The 17723-nt window shown below is 45.2% G+C and overlaps 1 protein-coding gene and 1 long non-coding RNA gene across 7 annotated transcripts in view; one reads left to right on the forward strand and one right to left on the reverse strand.

The window, feature by feature from the left end:
• The window catches only part of UBR1 (ubiquitin protein ligase E3 component n-recognin 1), a 166321-nt gene that overhangs the window by 12109 nt on the left and 136489 nt on the right, over nt 1–17723 (forward strand). For 3 of the 6 annotated variants that reach the window (XR_007774739.1, XM_050956023.1, XM_050956028.1), the window contains exons 1-3: nt 340–667; nt 9047–9303; nt 13458–13536. Coding sequence is in view for 5 of the 6 variants with exons in the window: in XM_050956023.1 (XP_050811980.1) it covers nt 419–667; nt 9047–9303; nt 13458–13536 (585 nt within the window). In the remaining variant the exon portion in view is untranslated. Of the gene's footprint in view, nt 1–339; nt 668–727; nt 810–9046; nt 9304–13457; nt 13537–17723 lie in introns of those variants that run through there. The other 3 variants (XM_050956025.1, XM_050956026.1, XM_050956027.1) reach the window with 2 other exon arrangements.
• The window catches only part of LOC127052434 (uncharacterized), a 128545-nt gene that overhangs the window by 5880 nt on the left and 104942 nt on the right, over nt 1–17723 (reverse strand). The window lies entirely within an intron of this gene.

The raw sequence follows: 17723 nt of genomic DNA on the forward strand, positions 1-17723 counted from the left end.
GTGTCGACAAGCCCTTGGTTAAACCAATGCAGACCTCTGTAAAAACAATCTTATTTCTGTTTAAGAACAGCTTATTGTTAATCAATTTAATGCAAACCAAAATCCGAGTGGCCACACAGGGCTCTGCCCTGGTTTAACATCACAGTGCAGCTTCCTCCTATGGACCAGCCCTGAAGAGAGGAGCTGCCTTTTGCGCCACAGCCTCGCCGAAGGGGTGTCGGGAAGAGTCACCGTCCGTCTGCCCTTCACCCCCATTCTGGCCACCCCCGCTGGCTGCTCCTATAGAAGTTCGCTTCCGCCACCACTAGCCGTATGAAGCTCTGTCCCCCGCCCTTCCCCCTCCCCTGCCCAGGACGCAGGAAATGGGATCGGATCTGAGGGCAAGTAAGGGCAGCAGCTTCAGCAGGTGTGACTGAGCATGCGCAGATCGCTGGCACATGCTCAGTGGCAGCCAGGTGCGCGCACTGCCGGGAGGCGGATTCGGACTCTACAGCTTGGCCCGTCTGCTCCGGCAACCAGTTTCCGGTCGGCTCGGTGGCAAAGGGGCGGGGCGCGGCTTGCCTTGGCGGCGGTGTCAGTGGCCCTCAAAATGGCGGATGGAGGCAGCGGAGGAGCGGGATCGGGAGCGAGCGGCGGGGTCCTTGTGCAGCCCCGGGAGCGGGCCATGGTGAGACTCCTGCCGTGTGGATCCTCCTGGGGTGACCTGGTAACCTCCGCGCGGACAGGCTGGAGCCTCCAGCGGATGGGAGCCCGACCCCCTGCCCGCTTGGCGGAGCAGCGGAAGCCCAGGTTGTCTCCCTTCAGGAGAGGTGAGGGCCCCCATCCGCTGGGGGTTAGCGCCCCGGGCGGGGAGGTGCTGCTCAGCGTGGACTCATCTCCACTTTTCCCCATTGTCTGCCCTGCGGTCAGTGGCTGTTTCCTGGTGGCACAGTCCCATGTGAGGGTGACACCTGTGCAATGTATAGTTACTGCTAAGCCTGAGTTAGGTGCCAGCGACCATCAATTGTCTTGTAGAGATGATCTTCAGTGACGGGTGGAATAAAGTTTTTATTGGGCGGGCTTGAGATAAGGGATGATGGCGATATTTTGCTTAAATTAAAGTTTCCCTGGGTTTGTATACCAGGAAGGCTGCTCGGTAGGCTTTAAGGAGCCTGTCAATGGCATGACAAGAATGGCCCTGATGCACCAGTAAAAGCAGAGATGTAGTCAGCTACTCTCAGCATATCTTGGAACAGGCTGTTAAAAGAAGCAGTTGCCTAATAAAGGATGATCTCTTGCATAGGTTTGGGTCACTAGTGAAAAGTAATATTACATCATAAGGTCAGTTGTTAAAAGTGATAAAATTCAATCACCCACCTCATCATTCTGATCTGAAGGTTGTCTTGGAGAATAATCTGTTGAAAGGCTCTGTGATTCCCCCTTTCAATCTTTTTAGATCTGCACAGCTCAAGTCAGAGGAGAGGCCTGTTTTTCAGAGGCAATACACTTCATGCACCAAAGAAGTTGTGTTTAGGTTTAAAATGAAGGGAGACAAATATTCACCAAATTAAGTTCTGGGTTGCTGTATGGAATTTACTCTGGGGCAGGTACATTTAGGGGGCCCTTTATTTGTTATTGTTGCTTTATTATTATTAGTGTCTATATGCCCGTAGAACTGGAACTCATTTTCTTTCATCAGACACTGGAAAGCTGATGGCTTCAAATGAAAATAAAGGGAACGGTATTGAATCCAAAACTTAAACATAAAATCTTGCCTGAAAACACTAGTTTGAAAATTTTTTAAAAGCATAATAGTCTACTTTCCTATAACAGGACAATGTTAAGTGGGAGCTGCACTTTTGTCAAGTAACTGTTTATCTTATACTTTTAAAGTGTAAGTAGTATATAACTTATTTATCTTAGTCTTTTAAAGTAGACTTTAGAACTACCCAAGAAGGCGGTAGTTCTCAACCAGGGGTCTGGTGCCCTGTGGGGGGCTGCAAGCAGCTTTCAGGGGGTCTGCCAAAATAAACCAGAGAGCAGGGCTGGCGTTAGAGTTGCTGGGGCCGAGGGCAGAAAGCTTGGGCCCTGCTGCCTGTGATTGAAGCCTAAGCCCAAGCAATTTAGCTTTGCAGAGCCCCCTGTGGTGTGGGGCCCTAGGTTTGCTACCCTCTAACACTGGCCCTGGCTTTTAATCTACTGGATATGCAAAAAAACAGTTGTGATGGTACATGTGGGCTGTAGAATTTTTATAGCATGGCGAGGGGGGTGGGGCGAGAGGGGCTCAGAAGGAAAAAGATTAAGAACCCCTGCAATAAGGTAGTCAGTGTCCAATGCTGAGAGTCTTCTGAGCTATATAGACTGGGCTCCAATGTTCCGCTGGCATCTACTTTAACTAGCAAAACAACTGTTTAGTGCACTAAAGTAAAATTCAACCTTAGAAGAGTTTATTTTTATTTCCCTGCTATTCTGTCAAGCAGCTGGAACTGGGTTGGGAATTCTAGCTGCTTAACAGAGCAGCAGGGGAAAGCAGAGTGTTAACATGATTGGTAAAATGCAGTAGGATTGAACTGATTGATACCATTCAACTCTCAGCCCCCAAATTCACAGAATAGGTTATGAAATAGAAAAATAGACTTGGTGTCATTGGATTTAAATTCAATATGTGGATTAATTTAAGTAATAAGCCTATTGCAAAGCCTAAGCGAGAGGATTCCTTTATCACAGCACTCAGAAATCTCATTTGATACTTCGTAATCTACAGAAGAAAATCATCTTATAAAAGTTTGTTTGTATTCCATTAAGATATCCACAAGTAGTTTATGGAGAGGTGACGACCTTCTTCTCTGTGCATTATACCATCATAGTCTCCCTAAAGGGATGTTTCTGTATCCAGACAAGTGCAATTCTCTGTCTCCCAACCCCTTCCAAGGTAATGATCATTTAAAAGAGGTTTGGTAAAAACACCCATAAGTCATTCTCTTCTCTTCAGGGCAAAACTGCTCACCATAGAGTAGAGATTAATTTTTTGAAAGGTCTGAGTACATTTACATCTGGAAAGACATTTGTCTGTTTTTACAGAAAAAGTGTCTGAATACAACATAAAGAACGAGGAGTACTTATGGCATCTTAGAGACTAACAAATTTATTTGGGCATAAGGTTTCATGGGCTAAAACCCACTTCATAAGATTCCTCTCCCAAGGATTCTTAGTGATGTGTAATGCCATAGCACAACACTTCTGTAAACTAAAAACCATATCCTTCTAAAGTAGGGGTGGGCAAACTTTTTGGCCCGAGGACCACATCAAGGTTGCGCAACGGTATGGAGGGCTGGGTAGGGAAGGCTATGCCTCCCCAAACAGCCTGGCCCCTGCCCCCTCCCACTTCCCACCCCCGACTGTCCCCCTCAGAACCTCCAACCCCCCCACTCCTTGTACCCTGACCACCCCCGTCCAGGACCCAGTAGGAGCGGCAGGCCAGAGCACAGCAGCATGGCTGCAGGAGAGGGGAGACAGTGGGGGAGGTGCCGGGGACAAGGGTCACCGTCCGGGAGCTCGGGCTGAGCAGGACAGTCTTGCAGGCCAGATGTGGCCCACGGGCCATAGTTTACCCACATCTGTTCTAAAGAGACACTTAAGTGACTGATTAATGCTTCATTACAGCGAACAGACCAAATGCCCTAAACAAACTGGGAGTTCTGCCTGAGCTCTTTTGACAAAAGTTACACAGTGAGAAATCCCAAAGTTAGTCATTTGCAAAGCAGCACACTGGGTTCAGGAGGAATAGCCAAAATCCAAATCCAGATGCTGGAAGGGGGGAAGTACCAAATGGGGAGGGAAAGAAAGAAAATGATGTTGTAGATGCAGCATTAACAAAAGCCAGGAAATATGGGAATAAATGCCATATAATAATCCTCCCCAGAGACCCCAGCTTCTTCTGTACACTTAACCACTGATATTTGAATACAACTTGTGCTGTTTATGCTGGATGCAAAGTTGTGTTTGAAACTGTTAAACTGGGGTAGCTAATGCATTTTTAAATCGATCGTTTTTTGTAGTTTAGATATTCTCTGTGAACGATTAGAAGGCAAAAATAATACCTTCACTTTATTCATTTGATAGTACTGTGTGTACAAAAAGTTACAGTTTCACTGCTTCCCTGTAGAATTGGTCCATTTCCTGCTTGGGTTTTTCCCACAGCAACAGAGAAGCAAGAACATTTTTAAAATATAGGGAAACATGATTGTAAACTGTAGGAAAACTCAGGGAAAATTTAGTACTTGAAACTGCTGAAGTTTTTGAGACTTCATTATTACTTTTTTTTTGTTTTCTTGTTTGACTAGATTTCAAGTTCATGGTGCCCATTACAACAGTAAACTGTTCTGAAGTGATCCCATGCCTTGTCAGGGATCTGGTATTGAATTACCTAATACATCTCTCTCTTTTCTAACTCCTTATTAGGGTGACCAGATGTCCTGTTTTTAAAGGGACAGTCCCATTTTTTGGGACTTTTTCTTATATAGGCGTCTATCACCCCCCACCCCATTTCCCATTTTTTCACAGTTGCTATCTGGTCACCCTACTCCTTACAGCTACTACTCTGATTTTCTTCATTTGCATTACTAAAACTCAGGAACTGGACATGCTAAGCTAGGGGTTTGGAATCTCTGACAAAGTACACGGAGGCAAAGAGGATTTGTGCTTAGAAGCATGAACAGGACTCCATGATCTCTGAGAAGAGATCAGATCAATTGAAAGTCAGCATTTGCACTACTACACTCTGCTTTGCTTTCAGATTCAGTAATTGCAACACTAAAAAGCTTACAGAATACCTGTTAAATTTAAAGTATAGCTTTGATCTTATGACTGTGATTGCGTACAATGAAAATTGAAGGGAAATCTCTCATAATTTAAACTCTGCTGGTGAGAACAATGATGGCCAATGATTTGTTTGCCACTGTGTCATCTAACTGCAGGCAGACTATGCTAGGAGTCTCATACACATGGGCCACATGCGGCCCACGGGGATCTTCTGTGCGGCCTGCCAAGCTCTCTGTGCCCCCCCGCCCCTCTGCCTACCTCCAGGCCAAGGGTGGGCAAACTACAGCCTGCGGGATTGCCCCCTGTGGCACCACAAGCCCCACGTCACTCCCTTAAGCGGCTGGCAGCACGTCCCTTCGGGCTGGAGGGGAGGAGGAAGAGGGCTCCTGCATTGCCTCACTTCAAGGTACCACTCCCCGCAGCTACTATTGGCCGGGAACAGTGAACCGTGGCCAATGGGAGCTTCGTGGGAGGTACCTGGCAGAGCAGCAGCACAGCCCTATGCCCCCCTGCTCCCCCCAGGGGCCGTGGTTCTGGCCGCTTAATGGAGCGGAGCGGCATGGTGTGGGGCCAGGAGCCTGCCTGGGCCCTGATGTGTGCTGCTATCACCCCGCAGCCGCTCTAGGTAAGCGGCGCCGGGCCAGAGCTCGCACCCCACACCCCTTCTCACCCCAGCTCCCTTCCTTGAGCCCCCTGCCGCACCCCATACCCCTCCTGCACCCCAACTCCCTTCCCTGAGCCCCCTGCTGCACTCCATACTCCTCCTGCACTCCCTACCCTAAGCCACCTGCTGCACCCCAACCCCCTGCTGCACCCCTCACCCCTCTTGCACCCCACACATCAGCTCCCTGCTCTGAGCCACCTGCCGCACCCTGAATACCTCCTGCACCTCAACTCCCTACCCTGAGCCCCTGCCACACCCTGCACTTCTCCTACACCCCCTGGTGACAGGGAAGGGGCAGCGTTGGGGTAGGGACTTTGGGGAAGGGGGTGGGAAGGGGTGGGAAGAGGCGGGGTAGGGGCAGGGCCTCATGGAAGGGATGGAGTGGGGTGGGGCTGGGGGCAGTGAGGGTGGGGTTGTCAGTGATGGGGCCTTGGGCCAATGCACTAGACCTCATGTGGCCCTTGTGGTCATTTGAGTTTGAGACCCCTGGACTATGCAGTGGTAAAAACACTGGTGGTCAGTGTACATTAGACCTTTCACTACTGCCAGCACTATTGATGGGAGATCACCTAAAGTTCTCAGTGTGGGCAAGGACATAGGTATACTGATGCTGAGAAGATAAGACACTTTATAGAAAGTATGGAGTTTAATAGTCTGTTAAATATGGGTGAGTTTAATAGCATTGCCTGTTGTTAAGGTTGCTCAACACTTCTCGTGATAAGATTCTGTTCTTAGTTGCTTAGAACTTTGTTAGTTTTTACCATTTGGGCTGAAAATTTCTCAATGGTATCTGGTTCAGGTTGAATTTTTTGGAAAATTCCAGTCAAAATAGTTCAGCTGTTTCCAAGAAGGAGGCTAGGGGAAAATGTTTTGTTTATGTTACATTCTTGTCTTTGAAATGCTCTCATGCTTTGGAGCAGGGACTTGACATTTGCCTAGCGGCAGATTTTGTGCTCTGCCTTTTGCCCTCCCTGTGAAAATCTGCCCAATTTTGGCCATGTTACAAACCTTTGAAAAAATTGCAGTTTGTACATGCATAAAGACTTACTAGAGCTTAACAGCTAGAATTTCTCAAGAGTCTATCCTCACTGAGCCCACGTCCAGACTATCCCGCCGTATCGGCGGGTTAAAATCGATTGCTCGGGTATCGATATATCGTGTCTAATCTAGACGTGATATATCGATCCCCGAGCGAGCTTATATCGATTCCGGAACTCCATCAACCCCAATGGAGTTCCGGAATCGACACGGAGAGCCGCAGACATCGATCCCGCACCGTCTGGACGGGTGAGTAATTCGATCTTAGATATTCAACTTCAGCTACGTTATTCACGTAGCTGAAGTTGCGTATCTAAGATCGATTTTCCTCCCCTCGTCTGGACGAGCCCTGAGAATGCTCTAGCCCTTCACAGTTCTTAATACTGAGCTGACTGTACATGGTCCATCCCCACAAAGGGATTGAGCATGGTCCAGTTTAGGGCTATGGGGGCTCAGAAGGACTACGTTGTAATGGCTGCTCCCAGCTGCTCAGGACCAGGTTGGGGATGAGCATGGGAATAGATAGCCTGTCTCTTCTGTTTTCTCAGTGAATCCCTGTGGGCACCCAGATTGAGTGGAGAAGGAAGCAGTCTGATTTGAATGCAGAGGGGCCAAAAGCCAGACCAGGGGGAGGGAAAGGAGTAAATAGGGACAAGTAGCCAAGGTGAGACTGGGACTGAGGGGTTGGGAATTGGAGACAAATCTGACAAGGAGCTTGGTTATGATTGCCTAGCCACCCCCAGTTCTCTCAAAGAGACTGAGACAAGAAGCCAGGGCAGGGGTGGAAGTGAGGAAACTGAGACTGGATGAGGAGTCCAGGGAGGGAGCCTGGGACTAGAAACCAGTGGGGGATGGAGAGACACATTGGCTGAGGACTTGGGAGCCAGGGGTTGAGCAAAGAGATTGGGAACAAGGTTTTGGGGTCGGAGGAAGACACTGAGACTGGCTGGGCAAGGAGACTGAATCTGGGTGTGGGGAGAGACTGTGAGTCGGGGAAGATTGGGAAAAGGGACAGTGAGCTCAGAGCAGGAGACAAGTATTGGCTGGGCAAAGAGACTGACGAGAAGCTTGAGGAATGGTAACTGGGAGTGGGTATGCAAGGAAAATGGGACTGGGACAAGGAGCCAGGGATGGGCTAGAGATATGACTCGGACGAGGACAAGTTGGAGGGGAGAGGAGCAGAAAGTATCAAGTTTGGGGGAAAATAGACGCGTCTGTACTCATCACAGCACATTCCCTTTCAAAGCCTGAAATGGAGCCCAACATTCCAGAGTCTCAACAATCTGCTGCTGTCAGCACGTATCCGTGAAATCCACTGGCAAAGAGTGACACTTCTCCCTCTAATGCTGGTCTACTGAGAGGATGACAACCTACTGCTGCTACCCGTTATTCTGTTACTTCAAGTGGTAGAAGTCTGTGTGGTGAATCTAAATGTTCCAACCCTGTTTATGAACCATGAAGGTGTCAATATGGTGCCCCACGATTTTTCTGATTTTTTTTTTTCTTCAGTTGCTGGGAATAATTAAGAAATGGATAGATAACATGATATTTTCTGTCCTATTGCCTCTATATAAATCCATGGTGTGCCCACATCTTGAATACTGTATGCCGATGTGGAAAAGAGACGGCTAAGGGGAGATACAATTGAGGTCTATAAAATCATGACTGGTGTTTAGAGAGTAGATAAGGAGGTGTTTTTTAGTACTTCTCATAACACAAGAGCTAGGGTTCACCAAATGAAATTAATAGGCAGCAGGTTTAAAACAAATAAAAGGAAATATTTCTTCACACAACACACAGTCAACCTGTGGAACTCCTTCCCAGAGGATGTTGTGAAGGCCAAGACCATAACAGAGTTAAAAAAAGAACTAGATTAAATTCATGGAGGATTGGTCCATCAATGGCTGTTGGGTTTTATCTTTAAGTTAAAAGTGAAGTTTTTTTGTCTTTCCTGTGACAGATTTTCTTTAGTTGAGTCCACTAACAAGTTGAGCAGTCTATTCCTTCCATGTCAGACTCCCACCCTTTCCAAATTCCAATGGACTTGTACTTTGCTTGCTGGCCTAGAGAAAATTTTATTGAGGGAGGATCATTTGTGAAAATAACTTGTATTTATGGGAAAAATGTGTGTAGCTACCTCCTGACAGATGTATTTTTTGTCTTATGTTCACTGGAAATGCCTCCCACTTTAAAGAGTGGGAACATTATGAAAGAATGCATGAAGTTCAGAACTGAAGAAAAGAAATCGAGCAGTTGGAGAGCACCTGTAGGAGTCTAAAAAGCTAGAATAAGAGCAAATAGCAGAGATGTATTTTGGGGCAAAATATTAAAAGCCTCAAAGGTTCTAAAACTAAATATAAACTTTCTGTTGTTACATTATCCTGTAAATGTGGATATACATTTTTCCTGGTGCACAGAACTTCAGATTGTTGAAATGGAAAATGACCCTGGTTTTGTAGCAATCATTGTTTTTCCTTAGATAGCCTCATTTCCTTAATTTTATTTCTCCACTGACATGTTACCCCAACTCTAATTTTCTTGTAGTGCTGGGATGAGAGAGTTGACTTTCAGGCTGCCTTTTTACAAAAACTGGCAAAGTATGTGCCAAACATCTACTCTGCTGAAATGGACCCCTTGCTGGAGAAGCAGGAAGAAATGGCCCAGATAAAAATATTTGACCCTCTGGAGTGGTACTTGTTTAGGGAAGACCCAGATGTCTGCCTGGAGAAACTGCGGCAGTGTGGAGCTTCTCAACTCTGCGGGAAGGTATTCAAAGGTGGGGAGACTACATATTCTTGCAGGTAAGGCACAAGTCATCGTGAATATTTCCTGTGAGGTAACTCAGGAATAATAGACTTTATAAAATTATTTTTGCTGCTAGATGTATCCCATTAGGATCCTTGGGTAAGTGGCTATGATAATTGCTTTGCTATCACAATCTACTTTAAATTTAGCACAGATTAAGTTAATATGATAAGCAAAAACTGAAGTTATTTCTCTGTGTGGTACTGGCTTGTTTGCAGCTCATATCGCATTTCTTTACTTTAAATTGTCAGTAGGTGTATAGAAGACTTAGTCCCCAAAGCACAAGAAGTCTTTCAACTTCACCATGGTTTGATCTACAGTCCTCTTATCCTATTTTCTTCTTTTGTCATACTCCCACAATGCACTTGGATGGGATGGGAACTGAGTTACTGCAGAGAATTCCTTCTTGGGTGCTGGCTGGTGAGTCTTGCCCACATGCTCAGGGTTTAGCTGATCGCCATATTTGGGGTCGGGAAGGAATTTTCCTCCAGGGCGGATTGGCAGAGGCCCTGGAGGTTTTTCGCCTTCCCCTGCAGCGTGGGGCATGGGTCGCTTGCTGGTGGATTCTCTGCAGCTTGAGGTCTTCAAACCAATTTTGAGGATTTCAATAACTCAGCCCTGGGTTAGGGGTTGTTATAAAAGTGGATGAGTAGGGTTCTGTGGCCTGCCTTGTGCAGGAGGTCAGACTAGATGATCATATTGGTCCCTTCTGACCTATGAGTCTATGAGATCCCATCCCTCTTTTTTAAGACACTGTACAAGCTGCAAAAATTGAAATAATTGTAAAATTTAGCTATATTTTCTGATTTTTTATTTTAAACTTAGCTTCTTTTTTGATTTAGACTAATTAGGTGTGTGGGATGAATCAAATTTAAAATAGAAAAGTGTGAAATATACTAGTTTATAGTAATTTCCATTCAATGACTATTTCATTATATGAGCCAACTATTATTATCGGTGAGGCTGGGAGCACTGCCTGTTATAAGGTTTCCTGACATTTCCCTTAACATTTCATCTGCACTTAGCATGCTCCATCGATCACCTCACCACTCCTACATGTGACCAGACCATCCCAACAGAGCAACTGAATGTGCCTCATCCTGGGACAGGGCAGGACTTTCCCTGCAGTTGTAGCTCTGGGCTGATGCAGGTCAGGGTGGGGACTGTAATTGAGAGCAGGGAGTCTGTCACTACTGTGATCTCAATAACTGCTCTGCTGGGCCCAGCCAGAGTGGAAGCGGAAGCTTCCTTATTCAAATGCAGAGGGGTCAAGAGCTGGACTTGGGTGGGGTCAGGGAAAGTAGATTGGGACAAGGAGCCTGGAGGGAAGATGACTGGAACTAGAGAATGGTGGCTGTGGCTAGGATTGGAAGCAGAGGGAAACTGGGAATTGGGGCAAATAGAGGCTGGGAATGGGAGATTGTGGTGAAGGGGACTGCTAGCTATTGGAGGAGGGACAGAAATTGGATGCGGAACCAGGAGAGAGGGAATTGAGACCTGCTGTTGGGAAAGGGACTGTGAGTGTGCATGAGAAACTACAACAGGAAGTCCAGAGGTTTGAGGCTACCAGTTACTGGGCAAAGCAACTGGTACTGGGGTGAGAAGCCTGTGGAGTGGAGACTGGAACTGCCTAGGTGAGGAGAAGGGAACTGGGTTCAGGAGTAGGGGTAGGGAACAGACAGGACTGGATAGGGTTAGGTTGAAGGATACGGGGCAGAAATGATCATGTTTTGGGGTAAAAGGCAGAAAAGTCTGTGCTGGCTAGAGAACTCTCCCATTCAGAGCCTGGAATGGATCTCATGATTCCAGAGTTTCTCCATTCCTCTGCTGTTAACAAGTCTCTGTGAACCCAGTGGCAAATTGTCTCTCCCCACCCTCGTTTCAGTGCTGGTCCACGTAGAGGATGGCAGCCTGCTGTTGGTATCCATTACTCCTTTAGCTTAAGTAGTAGAAGTCTGTATGGTGGACATAAAGGTTCCAACCCTACTGATGACCCATGTGGGTGTCATTGTAATGCTAGATGACAGAATGCCAGTTTTTTTGTTTTGTTCCAACTCGTGTTTAAAAACTTAGCCTTTTTTGTGTAATTTCCTATGTTAAAATAATCTTGTTAAGATTGCAAAGTCCAGCACTCAAATATTAGGAAATGCCAGAATTTAAAGTTGTCTGTGCAACCTTTTTGGTTATAGGTGTGCATTATGATATCATTTGTTACATGATCACATAGTATTTTCTCCACTGGATCCCTTCACAATTCAGTAAATGGGAAGGACAGTTGCATATCTTCCTTATTCAGTATGCAGGATGAGCATCTATTCAATCATTTGTTTTATCCTCTTTGTTTTAATGTGTGGCCTTAGGCCATATTTACTGCACATAATTAAAATTGTATTCTGAAGAGACGGCTATTAATTTCCTCATGGGCTTTTTCTGTGATGGTCATCACTATAGTATCTGAGTGCTTCACAAACGTTAATTTTGTTTTCACAACACCCTTGTGAGGTAAGGATATGGTATGTCCATCCTATGGATAAGGAGCTGACACACAGAGATATTAAGGTCAAGAGTATCCACTAAGCTTGGGTGCCCAATTTGAGGCACCGTGACCTGACTTTTCAGTGTACTTAGCAATAAGAAGCACTTCGTATATTCAAAACATAGCTTCCATTGACTTCAGTAGCACTAGTGAGTGCACAACATTTCTGCAGATTAGACCCAGGGTCTCAAGTCAAGCACTCAGAAAATGAGGAACACACCATTAATGATCAGCTGTGAAGAGTTTGTTTTAAGTGACTTTCCTAGCAATAGAAACTCCATGGTACTGGCAGAATCTAGTTCTCCAGGGCAGCATTCATTTGCCTGAGCCATGAGACCATCGTTTCTCTTCCTGCAATCCTCTGCCTCATTCACTACACACCTCCCAAGTTCTGCATAAATGAGGCAGGGTCCTACAGATGACAGCCTTCTCTTCACAACAATAATTCTTTCCCAGAACAGGTCTGTCCAGTGCACTGAATGAGGCAGAGGGTCTATGGGGGAAAAAAATAGTATGAGCTCCTGTAATTTAAGACTGTATCATAATGTATACATGGTAGGGGGCTGAATTCAGGTTGTACTGCAAACATTAATTTTGGCATTTCCTAACTTGAAAGCTTGACTTTGCAACATTAAAAACTACACTAAAGGAACATATCATGTGTAATTGTATTATAAAGGGACCCTTTCCATATTATAAATTGTAACTGTTTTGAAATTTTTTTTATGTTTACAGCCTAAGACATAAGACATAGCTTTTGCATCAACATCTTGCATTGTTAAGATGATTACAACTCTATTCAGAAACCACATTATAAACTACCCAAGAGTAGTCTCTAACATAGAATCATAGATTAGTAGGGTTGGAAGGGACCTCCAGAGATCATCTAGTCCAACCCCCTGCTCAAAGCAGGACCAATCCCCAAATCCCTAAATGGCCCCCTCAAGGATTGAACTCACAACCCTGGGTTTAACAGGCCAGTGCTCAAACCAACATCTTGTTTTTAAAAATTCCTGTCCATGTTAGGCAAGGGAGCACCTGTACTAGCAACTATTGTTGGAAAATGGTAATCAAGCTAGTTTTAATAGAACCCTGCTTAAGGATGTTTGAACAGTAGCGCAGCTAATATGATTCAAACTTAATGTGGAAGCGTTGGAACATTATTCTATATCAGGGGTCGGCAACCTTTCAGAAGTGGTGTGCCGAGTCTTCATTTATTCACTCTGATTTAAGGTTTCGCGTGCCAGGCATACATTTTAATATTTTTAGAAGATCTGTCTATAAGTGTATAATAGGTAACTAAACTATTGTTGTATGTAAAGTAAATAAGGTTTTTAAAATGTTTAAGAAACTTCATTTAAAATTAAATTAAAATGCAGAGCCCCGGGGACCTGTGGCCAGGACCCAGGCAGTGCGAGTGCCACTGAAAATCGGCTTGCGTGCCGCAGGTTGCCTACCCCTGTCCTATATCAATAGCATAGAATAGCTGTGATTTGATGCCTGAAATTGAGTTTGGCACCAGCCATAAAGGTTTAATTATGGCAGCAGTTCTAGTATATGAATATTTCATTATTTTATTTTAGAATGGTATCCAAGTTAGTATTTTTGTTGCAGAGACTGTGCAATTGATCCAACTTGTGTACTCTGCATGGACTGCTTCCAGAATAGCATTCACAAGAACCATCGTTACAAGGTATGAAAATCTGTACTGTGAAGTTGTACATGTTGCTGTAGGGAAGTTTTCTTGTGTGTAATAGCAGTACACACAGATCATGAGAAACTTAAATTCCTACCCCCTGAAAATTACCAATTTGTTGAAATGAGAGCCAGAGCAAAAAAGAGCATGTATTTCATAGATCTAATTATTGTTATCCCTTTTGACCAGAGCAGTTAGACAAAAAAATGTGATCTAGTAGGTTGCTCCCTTAGGAGGGGAAATTGGTGATAAACAAGATTGCAAGTAAATAAATATCTGACTATTTACAAAAACTGTACAAAGCCCTCTATCTCTGAACACAGAAGAAATCAAATAGCAGGAAACTGCTTCTTTTGCTCTCAGAACTCAAGAATATGTTTCTAGACTGCATGTCTGACCCAGAAAACTCTTCTCTGGTTTCTTCCAGGATCAAATGCTGTGCTTTCAGCTACTCCGTCAGGCTGTCTCTCTGAGGACTTGTGTCCCTATGTGTTAATATGCACTAACATGTTTGTGCGCCAGTTGGTCCATGTAGACACTGCTGGTGCACACTGCAGTGTACAATGTCGTACTGCACTATGTTAAAGTGAACTGTGGAAAGCCAGCAGAGTTTACATGGACCAATTAATGCACAACATGTTGGTGCACTTTAAAAGTCACACACCTGTAAGTGCATTTTATCCAACCATGTAGACAAGCTCTATGTCTTTCCCAGTTTTTTTGTCTGTTCTGTCCTACCTATCTAAAACAATACTCGGAAAAATCTCCTGGGTGGGTTCACACCCTCCTTTTGTTCTAGGTGAGGGTTTATCCTTACAGTTAGATGTGAACTCACCCTTCAACAAACATATCAGTCTCAATGAGGTTTTGACTCAACACATAAAAAGGTTTCATTCAGCTCATAACACTATAATTGCATATTGAAAAACTAGTTTCAGGAAACTTAAATTGCAAAGTCAGGCACTGAAAAGTAAGGTAATTGCAGAATTAAAATTGCAGGGACAACCTTAATGTGACTCCCTTATGTGTTTGCATTATGATAGCTTTGTCCAAAATCATGTACAGGAGACACCCACAGGCCAGCCAACTCGGGCTCGCGGGCTCCAACTAGAGCCTGGAAGTCTACACAGCAATGAAACAGCCTAATAGCACACACCCGAGTTGGCTTGCACAGGCCAGCTGCAGGTGTCTAGTTGCTGTGTTCATAGGCGACGAGTTATATTCCCTCCTGGTGCCCAGGCACCAGCAATATTCAGAGCCCAGGAGCCCAGCTCCACCAATATTTGGGGCTGGGTGTTCCCGCCTCCCCTGGCTCCACCTGCCGCCCACGCCTTCCATAAGTGTCCCCCAGCCCCCTCTTGCCTTCCCAGGCCTGGGAGCAGAGAGTCCCTGTCTCTTCTGTGCAGCTCCATGCTGCCTCCCTGCAGCAAATGCTGCCTCAGGGTCCTAGCGCCCCCCATATCGACTTTCAGGGCAAACTGACTCTGAGCCTGCCCTTCCACCTCAGACCCTTCCCTTTTCCAGCGGGACCCCCACCAGCACAGGCGGCCCCCCCGCCTGCAGTCACCGCTCCTGCCCCATGCTGGACAAGGAGGCAGCCCCATCCCTCACTCCCAGTGAGGCTACAGTCAGAGACAACAGCAGGGGAGGAAGGCGCATGCAGCACCTCCCGACACCCATAAAGGGGGAGGTGAGGGAGATTCCTGGACCTGAGAGAGGCCCTAGGAGCACATTTCTACAAACCTGCCACCCCTGGCTGTGTAGACATACTCATAGTAAGTAAGTGGCAGAGCTATGCTCTCTTGTCCTGAGTCCCAGTCCAGTGGTTTAAACAGAAGAGAATGTCATCTCCCTACAACTGTCTTACTCTATCTGTTTTGTGTGCAGAGCAAACCGTATGTGATCACATAGTTAATAACTATATAATAACTAAGGCTACGATTTGGTCATGGCAGTCATGGATTCCATGACTTTACCAGACCTCTGTGACTTCTTCGGCTTCAGCTGTCAGCGACTGGAGCCGGGGCCCTGCACCCCTGCCCTGTGGCTTGCGAGGGGGGCTGGAGCCGGAGCCCTGCGCCCCTGCCCTATGGCTTCCAGGACCATGCATGTCCCACCGTCCCTGCTTATGGCCGATGCTACACACCTGTGGCTGGGGTTGGAGCTGAGAGTGTGAGGCCCTGCCCTGCACTGTGGCCAACTCTGGAGCGGGGGCTGTGCCTGCTCCTGCTGTGGCTGTAGCTGCTGTAGCCGGGGCTGTGGTGGCACCCCCTCATAGCGAGGGGGCTCAGCCTGTCATTCCCTGCGCCATGAGACTCCAGGTGTCATTCCTCCCACCATACCTAGCCCTGCCACCCGGTTATTTTTAGTAAAGTCACAGACAGGTCATGGTCTCATGTGAATTTTCATTTATTGCCTATGACCTGTCTGTGACTTTTACTAAAAACAGTAACAAAATCTTAACCTTAATTACCACACACACACACAGGCTGAACTAAGGTTGCATAGGCGATAGTAATAATTTTTGTAACTGGTAGATTATTCCAAAGAAATTAACAGACAGGTAGATTGCCTATTAGATATAGAGGCCAGACTTAAATCTCAGAAATGCAGTGCACATGTTGCATATCTCAGTTCCATTACTATGGTTAGGGGTGTAGGAGCAGGTTTTTTTGGTTTTATTGTAGAGGGGTCAATTTCCATCTCCACATCTGAGATTTGAATCTGCCTTTGATTTAGTAGAGTACATTAAACATGCAAAATAATAAGTGGGGAAAGGCACTTTTTCCTCTTCTCTTCTTGAGCTCTTAGTTGAAAGAGTAGAAAATACTGGAGCTCTCTAACCTCCTTCTTGTTTTGAAATTATGTATAACTTTTGGGAGTGCTTATCTTTTGCACATTCTCAAAAAGCCATATCTTAAACTCTTCTATTGGTTTTGCTGAGCTAATCAAGCAACTTTTTAGCAAATCTGAAGAGGATAATCCAATTCATAGGACTGAGACCTTGTTATAACTTAAAATTATTGTTAATGCATAAGAGATTGTTATTTACTAAGGGAACAAGCAATCAGAGTAACAATACTGAAATTTCAGTTACAAAGCTCATGTTTATAGCGCTTGATACAGTACTATAAATAGTACTTACAAAATGACTTGTTTGCAAACTGACCATGATAAAGAGGTTTCCAAGCCCATATTTGGTAACAAAATAAAAAAGTATGCACAGGAACCAATGCAGTCTTTTCACCAGTCAGATCCCTGCTGCAATCTGCATACTATTTTGTCTATTTCTGCATTTGGATTTATTTAGTTTTTTTAAATTGTTTTGGGCTTGAGCCATGGGGGACGGGAGAAGAAATTAACAAATGTTAAATTTCAAATGCAGGAGATTGCTTTAGACCTGGATCTTCTCTTCCTGACAGCCTTTTGATAGTCTCTGAGCCAAATGCATGTGACCAGTGAGAAATTCCAGCTGTAGCTCTCTTATTTGGGGAAGGATCATTTTAAGTAATTCCTCTTGTTGCTCTCTTCCTGAACTGTCCTGTGCTGTCCCCTTTTCTGTCTGACTTCACTGGTGGTTGTTCCCTTTCGAGAGCCATTGCAACAGATGCTTAGTTTTGTGAATGGAGTGGGAGCATACAGGGATCATGAGCCTTTAAAGCTGATGTACCTCTGCAGCAAAGTTACACTAAAGAGCATCTAAATCACCATATATTCAGCTTAATGGTAATTTTTCATAGTTTAAAAATGTACTAGCTTTTATTGAGCTTCATTACTTTGGCTGTTGAAATTGCATCCACTTCAGAGGCTTTTTCTACCTGCATCAAACAGCCATGACTGCCCTTTAAAGAGGAAGTGCTGACTATGCGTGCACTCATGGATTTAGTGAGTGCATCTTTACAGATAATCAAGTCAAGCATGCTTATCTAAGTGTCTTATCCTGACAGTAGGATAGTCAAACAAGGTGGGTGAAATAATATCCTTTATTGAACCAACTTCTGTTGGTGAGAGAAATAAGCTTTCAAACTACACAGAGCTCTTCTTCTGAAGGGTAACCTGGCAGTTTTGGGAATAGGTTCAAAGAGCCTCCTAAATACGAGGGAGTGGTAATGAGGCAGAAGATGTGCTGAGAACAGCCAGATAAAGTACTTCTGTGAAACCCTTGATCTGGTGATTTTAAAGTG

The sequence above is a fragment of the Gopherus flavomarginatus genome, chromosome 5 (assembly GCF_025201925.1).
Source record: "Gopherus flavomarginatus isolate rGopFla2 chromosome 5, rGopFla2.mat.asm, whole genome shotgun sequence".
In the NCBI taxonomy this organism is placed as follows: domain Eukaryota; kingdom Metazoa; phylum Chordata; order Testudines; family Testudinidae; genus Gopherus; species Gopherus flavomarginatus.